Source organism: Poecilia reticulata, linkage group LG11 (genome assembly GCF_000633615.1).
Source record: "Poecilia reticulata strain Guanapo linkage group LG11, Guppy_female_1.0+MT, whole genome shotgun sequence".
Lineage (NCBI taxonomy): Eukaryota > Metazoa > Chordata > Actinopteri > Cyprinodontiformes > Poeciliidae > Poecilia > Poecilia reticulata.
The window spans coordinates 23,971,505-23,980,848 of NC_024341.1; the positions used below are offsets into that span (position 1 = coordinate 23,971,505).

The following is a 9,344-nucleotide window of genomic DNA, read 5'->3' on the forward strand; positions in this document are numbered from 1 at the left end:
ACTCTGTATTTTATTTATTTTGAGTGGAATAACTGATGCTTCTGATGACTTGTGAGGTTTAAGGAACTCAGTTGAACCCAGTTAGATGACATATAGCAGACTGTGTGGCGTGCTTGTGTACATCTGCAGAATCTGAATCACACAGGATGCATGTTTGTCTTTACCTCTCTGTAAAACTGTCCCTTGCTGTGGTTTTCATGGTCACAAGCCTTTCATTTATATGGTGTGATTCATGCATAGGCCTTGTTCTTCCCTTTATATGCTGAGCCTACGTGTGCAATTGCATATAATACAAGCATTAGTCTCCACAATATAAGAGCGTTCCACAGGATGGGACTAGGCCCCACAGCAATTCTATCATAAAATATGATGAACTATGAATCATATTTTTCCCTGGTAGAACATTGGGGAGAGAAATAGCAGTGGCATAAGAGGAGAGGTGTAGAGAGGGAAAGAGGAGGTAAAAATGGCTGTTTTAAAAGCTTAAGCAAGTATATGTGATGCATAAAGAGACTTTAAAGGGAGTGTAACGCTGATGTAATAACTTGCTTTTTTTTTTTACAGTGAAATTACTTTACTATTGCTTAATCTACTGTACTGATGCTTTACTGTGCATCAGATTAGCACATTTTACTAGAAATGAAAATACAAAAGCTGGATTATCGTTATGAGTATGGTACTGTTATTTTACCAATAAACCATTTACAGCGGAACCAAACAAACAAAGAATTGGACCCTTTGTATTAGCGAAAAATATTCTTGCAGCAAAACTAATGGTTTCTATAATCCTGCATGGTGGACAAAGCCTGACCATCAAGAAAAGCAGATATGCAAGCCGTCTCACTAGGAGGATATACTTTGTCATTTCACTTTACACTAAAAGCTGTTGACTAAACCAATATCCGTCTGAATATTACATTTGAGTTATCCTCTTTCTCTCCAAACACAAGTCACAGCTAAACATTACCACAAGCTCTGGGCCCTCCTGTATAATTCATCTGCCTATAGCTTTCAAAGGCACTTTCAAGATGTTGTTCACCATTCAGTTTTAATACCAAAAGTAATGACGGTTCTTACAGTGATGAATAAATGCAATGAAGTCCCTCAGGATACCCGTACCAAGGATACTTACACAGAGGAAAACCCTGTGCATATTTGTTTGATTATTTTTGGCTCATTGTGAACTTCTTGTGACCACACTTTTGTCCTTTTACCAATTGATTCTTTCACAAAAAATTTTTAAGGTACCAAGGGCAATCTACTGAACACTTTATACCGACCATCTGTGAGTGGTTACCTGATTTAAGAGAGCTTTTTTTAGCATATTTTTTAGTATTCCCAGGTGTTATCTTCTGTTAAGTAATGTCAAAGTCCAGTTTGATTAAACGGCAAAAAACAACAATTGTTGAGCAAAACACTGCTCAATTAAACATTCAATAAAATGCAAACAATTAATGCATTAGAAAATTTAAGAAAAGCATGTAACGAGAGACAGGAGCAAATATCAACACGACTCCAATAGTCAGGATGAAACATCCAAGAWCCATAAATACATCAAGGACAAAGCCTCAACGGACGATGTGCTCAGCGAATGTCTCAGGCAATGGGGAACAGAAGACAAGGTGCTGGAAGTACCGTCATGGGAGGACAAGCCCCTACATGGGATGTACCACCGACAAATAACTGAAGTGGCTGATGTCAGGAAAACCTACCAATGGCTGGAGAAAGCTGGACTCAAGGACAGCACAGAGGCTCTCATCCTGGCCGCCCAGGAACAGGCCCTAAACACCAGAGCAATAGAGGCTCAGATCTACCACACCAGACAAGACCCAAGGTGTAGGTTGTGCAAGGAGGCCCCTGAGACAGTCCAGCACATAATAGCAGGGTGCAAGATGCTGGCAGGGAAAGCGTACATGGAACGACATAACCAAGTGGCGGGCATAGTGTACAGGAACATCTGTGCAGAATATGGACTGGAAGCCCCGRGATCAAAGTGGGGAACACCCCCAAAAGTGGTGGAGAATGACCGAGCTAAGATCCTGTGGGACTTCCAGATCCAGACAGACAAGATGGTAATGGCGAACCAACCGGACATTGTGGTGGTGGATAAAGAACAGAGGAAAGCCGTTGTGGTGGATGTAGCAATACCAAGTGACTACAACATCAGGAAAAAGGAGCATGAGAAACTGGAGAAATACCAGGGCCTCAGGGAGGAACTGGAAAAGACCTGGAAGGTGAAGACCACAGTGGTGCCTGTGGTCATCGGGGCCCTCGGGGCAGTCACCCCCAAACTGGAGCAGTGGCTCAAACAGATCCCAGGAACAACATCAGACATCTCAGTCCAGAAATGTGCAGTTCTAGGCACAGCCAAGATACTGCGCAGAACCCTCAAGCTCCCAGGCCTCTGGTAGAGGACCCGAGCTCAGAGGATGAAACAGACCACCCGCGGAGGGTGAGAAGGGAATTTTTTATATATTTCTAAAATGTTAAATGTTACCTAAGATCTGCATCAATTTTCAGTTGAATTGATTTATTTTTTGGTGCTCACTATTTATTTCCAGGTATTGTTTACTGCTCTTGAATTGTATATATTTAGAATTTGAACCTTTTAGCTTCAGTTTCTTATGTTATGTCTGAATTTACAGTAAAGCAATCTTCCGATCGTTTCCAAATTACATTTTTATGCAAGAAGTGTATTCAGTGATTTTATTACTACTTAAAATATTGAGAACTGCAGACCAGAGTCTAGCAAACCATCAATAATAAATGCTGAACAACCCTGTATTTTAATTAAGTGAAGCAAGAAATGGCTCTTGATCATTCTGCCTCACACAACAGTCTTTCCTGCTTGCTGTTTTTATCTTTTCTCTGTTTTAAAGCTTCATCTCCCTCTTTATTTGCTTTCTTTTCTTCTTACTTCTGAAGAGGTTGCCATGGTTACAAAGAAAGCTTTCGTGTAACAAAGCCTCTTTGCTGCTTTCGTGCAGCAAAGAGGCAGAATGTTTCCACTGATGGAAAATCGCTCAACTTCACACATGGCTGCCATTATTGGTTTATGTTCAGGCAGAAGTCTAAACCATTATTCCATACTGTAAGTCACACAGACAGGCATATGACTTTGGCAGTGTTTTGATCATCCTTCTGCCTGGATAAATCATATTATGTCTGTTGTGTCATTTTATGTGTGACATCCTGTGATGAAGCCACAGAACCTTTCTTTACTGCAAAAGTCACCATCTATCCATTATATTTGGGCAATGTCTATTAATATATCATTTACATTTGTAATACTGTCAGTAGTATCATTGAATATTTGTTCATATAAAGATTTCAGAAGGTGATTGCTGCCTTCTGCTTTTAATTGGCCATCAGAAATAGTTAAATCACAAACAAACAGGGCAGATTGTTCTAGATACTTTTTGGTTTTCACCAAAAGTATTCTGATAATTGAATGCTTGCATAACAGGCTTTTAACTTTTATTTTGCAATCCAAAGCTTCTGCAGCGATAACGGCTCAACAGGAGATGGCCTTCGGCATGATTGGTTAGAGCAGACAAAGCAGAGCTGACAGTAGGCCAATAGAAGAGCAGCAAGCTGAAGGTAACTCTTTTGTCACCAAGTGACGGATTATGAACCATACTGAGGCTAGAAACGGGCACTCAGCATACCTTTAATGCCACAAAATATCTAATATGAGCAATGGGGCTCTTTAGTCAAGGTTTTGGTAGATCACTCATTCAGTATATAGTTTTAGGTTGTTCTCTTACCAATTTCAACATTTTATAGCCCTAAGTGAGCTTGTTTTTATTCCAAAGGTCTCCTTTTAAGGCTTATCTGGCTGGATAAATGGATAAATAAAGAAATAAGGAATAAAGAACCACAGTTGTATCCCTGAGTCACTGCCTTTCAATCGTTGATTTGTTTTCTCTGCTTTGTACTTATCCTTTTTTACTTAGGTTTTCATCTGTTCAAAATCTCCTGACATACATTTCTGGCCTCATGTTCTCTGTCATTGTATTATGGAGAAAGTCATATTAGTTCCACAGGGAATCATTCTTTTGTTGTTTGAAGCACAGCTGTCATGTGTCTTTGTCATGAATCTGATGATTAAATTATGCTTCATCTCAAGTCTGCTGCTCTGCTCTGCTGTATCATTCTGACTGCGAGTCACGTTTACCTRTGAGGCAGTCTTCATTCTTTTGCAGCCTCTTTCCTTCATAGTCACCTTTCCTCTTCAGATTCATATGTAGGAAGTTACATTTACTGATGCCTGAGGATGCAGGAGTTGTATAATTATGTACTGCTTTGTGGTGGTATCTTAATAATTTTGAAATTTTGTTGGATATTTGTCTTGGGAAGCTTGACAGCTTGGTTTTTTTCTTTTCTGTACTGTGTTTGATGCCACTTGTCATCCAGAACACTGAAAATATTTAACTTTCTTGATTGTATTTTTTCTCTCTTTGTCCCTCTGTTTTTTTAACCTTTCTCTCTTTTTATTTCTTATTCAACAGATYCTCCTGCTTGTCACTTTCTTTTGTTTTTGGCCCTCCTRCTGCTTGATGACATTTTGTCATGGTTTTCACCTTTAATTCTCTGCTTGTCAGCGTTGTACTCCCCCTGTCAGCATCAAGGGGGGGAAAAAATTAAAGAAAAATGTATATAGTAAGAGTGAAGTTAGATAGATGTAAAGACCGCACAAGCAGATGACAGAATACGTTGAAAAAAACAGAAAGGGGCTTAAAATCATCCTCAGACTAACGGTACTTGGCGAAAGCRAGGAGAACAGTTTTGACTTGTGCCACTGTGAGCCTGAAGGCGGTCATTTTTTTCTCAGGTAGAAGCTGTTATAAGAGGAACTCCACAGCTGCTCATGGGCACGGCGGCAGGTCTTAGGCCTCATCTTTTTAAACTCCACAAATGAAGTACAAACTGTCACAAATTAGAGGTAGATTAATTCAGCATCACATTCGTCAGCGTCTTTTTGTTGAATTGCGCTGTCATGGTGGGCGTAGTTGTGTCTGTAGCAGCTGTGCTGAATGTGTTCTGGCTGAAGATTTACATCAGCTACTGCAGGCTGRCATGATTACTTACACAGTCATATTCTGATATTCTGTTGATATAATGGTCRCAGTGTTTATCATTCCTTTGCTTACCCGACGAATGTGTGATGGATGTTGTGATTATGGGGTGTGGTAAGATTGTATTTTACAGCAACCTGAGAGTAATTTAGCTAGCAGCCACCCCTATCCTTTCAGATTAAAGTGAATGCATCCTTTTGCTTTTTTTCACCAGAGTGTAAGTTCAATTTCACTATCATTTTTCAGCTGCATGGCACTGATAYTTATATTGGCAAAAACATATATCAAACTCAAACCTCATGCATTTTTACTGAATCTCCTCACAGTGGGATGTTATTTTTATGGATSCAACACACCCCAGATTCAGCCATGAACCCTAAGTCCATCAGCACAGAACCCCTTCACCGCACAAGCAAGAATCCCCTACAGGGGATGATGCTGCTCAAARGAGCCCAGAGAGGCTGATCTGAGGACGTTCAAATGTTTAACCCTAACCATGAGCAGGTTTAATYWTTTTAAGAGATGCTTYGAWCCTTCTGYTCSATAAAGTTAAGCAAAAGTTTGACCAAAACTGGTCTTAAAAATGTCATGATGAGTGGAAAAAAAATCATGAAATGTCAAGTATAATATTTTTTTTGTCACTAATAGAGMTAATATGAATAGCTGTTCATCATATTTATCTCATGGGTGACATTCCCACAATAGTCAACCATGGCTTCAACTTCTTTGGCCTTATGGAAGACTGCAATGACATTATCTTGTTTCGTTCCATAAAGAATGGCCCATTGTATCCAGGGCTTTCACAGATAATAAAGGTAGCACAGAAATAAGCTCTTATCATGGCTGCCAGATATTTCTGGAACATTTCTATCAGTAAGAAACCCTCCTGAGGTCGAAAAAAAATCTTTTGAGTTGAACACTTTGTCTTCCTGTCCTTCTTCCTATGACAGACTTGCCACAAACCAGATGGSACGGGAACTGTGCAAGTGGCAGACACAACAATGTTTTTCTTGTTATGGTTTTATAATGTGTGTGGGCATTTATTTTATAGATAATCTACAGATAAGCCAGTGATGTGATTTCTGGTTTTCCAAAGAAAAGAAAGAGTTCCTCCTGTGATGAGAATAAATCAGCTGAAATGTTTGTCAGTCTCCATGATACTTTGGGGGGTTTAGTTGGAGTTGATCATCAATAGAAGATTTTACCTGTAACATATCTTAGATTCCAGTGATCAGTCTCAGAAACTGTAACATTAAAAGAACATGAACAATTAAACACACACATTTGCAGTAGTACATTCAGGAAGGAGAGACTTAAAGGAAAGCTACACAAAATGTTGTTTCTTATTGACACCTGTGTTTACTCRTGTGCACACAATTTCCACATACCAGCTTTGCATATTTAATGATTTATTATAAATGTATTGTGGACACTGAATTTTAATGGGCTTTCAGAAATGAGCCAGGGCCAAAAGTCTCTGACTGTTTACACCATTCGGAATCTGTATTTTATTAAAGATTAAACAACAGGACCAATGGAACTACAWCAGAGACAGTTTTACAAAAAGGAATACTTRACTGTCTAATTATTCTGCCATGCAGTGTGTCTTTAATCAACCATTTCTTGATGTGTGAGGTTTTTCAAGTTCCCCTGCAGTTTAGGAAGGTTCATGTTTTTGGGTTGCTTGAGGTTTTCTTGTAATTTTAGTGCAAAATTTATTAATTTGGCCTGTGTTTGTGAGCTTTTAGGGTGATTTAATTAGATTGATGTGATTAGCTTCTTTCAGGTTTGTTTTATGTTAGATTTTATTACTGAAAACATCAAAGGTAAACCCTTTGCTTTCTTTCCCCTGCTATGTGTTTATGGTTAATATTCTCTTTGCATTTGCCCTTTTGGTAATATAAGTTTAAGTCCTMATGCTTTCCTGCAATGTTTGCATGCTTTGATTTCATCTGACTTGTTATTTTCTACTCTGTAAGCCTRCACAGATACACAGCTGAAGGAGAGGAAACTTTTTGGGAGTTCTCAGTATCTTGCCTCTTGCTTCCTGTCTTGCYTTCGCTTGTGTTTTTTTTCTTTCACCTTGTGATCTCTACTTCACAACAGTGAAATTTCCTATTATATACACCAGAGTGTGTCTCCCTGAAGTGCAGGGAAGGTTTTATATCTGCACCTAAACCTTTGATATCTTTGGCTCTTTTCCTTTTTTCCCCCTCTAATATTCTCATCATAGTATAAACCAACTGACGCATCTCTACGAGATGCCTGTCGAAAMTAGTATATTTTAGAAACGTGAGTAAATAAAGAAAGCATCCCTGTTCTGCATGGGAAATTCTGCAAGTAAACTAAGTAAAGGTTATGGTTAATCTTTGTAGCAGAACAGCATCATCAGCAAGTTTYCTTCGCTATCGTTAGATGCTATTTTTATACAAGCAATTTGTTTTGAAGGATTGTAAGAAGAAAAAGCCTTTTCTGTTCGACTATCACAAATATAGACATTTGACAACAAACACACCTGGTTGATTTGGTGTCAAATAAAGGAAGAAAACATGGACAATTACAGTTTCTCAGGTGATTGCATGATGAACCACACTGCAGTCCGTTACATCTGAAATCCTGGAATTTTTAGAGGAAAATCTTATGGACGGCAYCAGTAAAGTGAAAATTGCTCATTTTTTGAAACCAAAACTTATCAAAAACAATTGACCAAATTGATACAGAAATGGTTCACCAGACACAAAATGATCTTTACTCTTAGATCTAGATGTAAATACTATTGGAAACCCGTAGGTGTACTGGAAGAGAGAAAAGCTTAAAAGAGGACCTTGAACAAAGAAACTGTTCAAAAAGGAATGAGCAAAGATATATTTATGTATTTTCTGAAATGGTACATTAAAAAACAATCTATCTGCATGAAGTATAGACAGCAGAGGATCAATAATAATTTTAGTGAGAAAAACTACATCTGATTTTTTCAGAATAAATAAAGTGCTCAAATTAAAAGTCGGATATTTTTAAGTTTTGTATATGCCATTATACCAAATCAATTCCATATTGTAGCTAATCAAACCACATGTCTCCCTTTCTGCTCTCCCAATTCCATTACAGGTATTTCACCAACATTTCCCTCAGTGGACGAGATTATTCCTTCAACAGCGATGGCTACCTGTCCAATCCCCTGATCGATGTCATTTCCTACACCAACGGCAGAGGCTGGGAGGAGGTCAGTACACAACTGTGCACGCTCCCGCTAAATATCACAACGCAGCAACAAGATAAGCTAACTGCAATTTCACACTCCATCAGACATGCTAACTCATCACTGTATATTTTCACCTCTCTGCTGTTGCACAGCTTCTTTTACTCCCATATCTCATTAGATCTTCCCCTCCTTTCCTTTCGTGCTCTTGTCTAGTTTTGTCAGMCTTGTTACCCACTGCTAACTCACAGTCCAATATCCTGTCCATCAGAAGCCTCTTTAACAATTGCACAGTAATACCACCAAATGCGAGGTCTGCCCTCCGAGGAAACTTTTCAACTCCTTCGACCAGAAAGAAACAAGAAAACCTCTTTGCTTTTGTTTCCCTCTGCTCCATTTGCTGCTGACCTTTAAAGACTCAATATGTTTATCAGTGAGGGTAGACTCAAGTGGGAAGTGAAGCATTGTGAGTTTTAGATTTCAAAATAGGTAAGAGGTTACTTTTCACCCTTCTATTAAAACAGAGCATGAATGAGAGAGATTTATTATGAGAGGGAAGTTTATCATGTTTAGGGTCMGTTAAAGGACCTTAGAACTATGCAAAATACATAAAACGATAAAATATGAAGGTGGTGTATTTCTATCTCTCACTAACGGTTTCTTCGCTTTGAGTCTTTCCAAAGCCTACATAACATTACCCACAAACTGCTTTTTCCTTATCAGGTGTTTTAWCATTTTTGGCCTACACACTACTAAGATAAACATTAGCAACTTTCCAATTTTGTGTTACAGTGAGTGGTTGGCCCTGTCCCATTTTGACATTTCGTTCTATTTAGCAGAAGGAACTTGGCTGACCTGCACAGAACCTAGACATCCACATCATCATTATCATGCTGTGCAACCCTAATAAAGCTCAGTAATAAGGATGAATTGAAGGACATGCCTGCAATCAGATTCCTCTAGTCTGGGAGAAGATTTAGGGCAAAATGTTAAAAATGACAGTAACAGGCCTTGTTCATCAGGCCCCGGTGATCTAAATGCACAGTTAAATGTCTCTTCAGATTATG

At 38.8% G+C, this 9,344-nt stretch overlaps 1 protein-coding gene across 1 annotated transcript in view; it reads left to right on the top strand.

The window, feature by feature from the left end:
* grin2da (glutamate receptor, ionotropic, N-methyl D-aspartate 2D, a) overlaps positions 1-9,344 on the top strand; it is a 185,484-nt gene that overhangs the window by 121,601 nt on the left and 54,539 nt on the right. Inside the window, exon 7 of the mRNA XM_008422705.2 lies at positions 8,187-8,301. Coding sequence (XP_008420927.1) covers positions 8,187-8,301 — 115 coding nt within the window. The remainder of the gene's footprint in view (positions 1-8,186; positions 8,302-9,344) is intronic.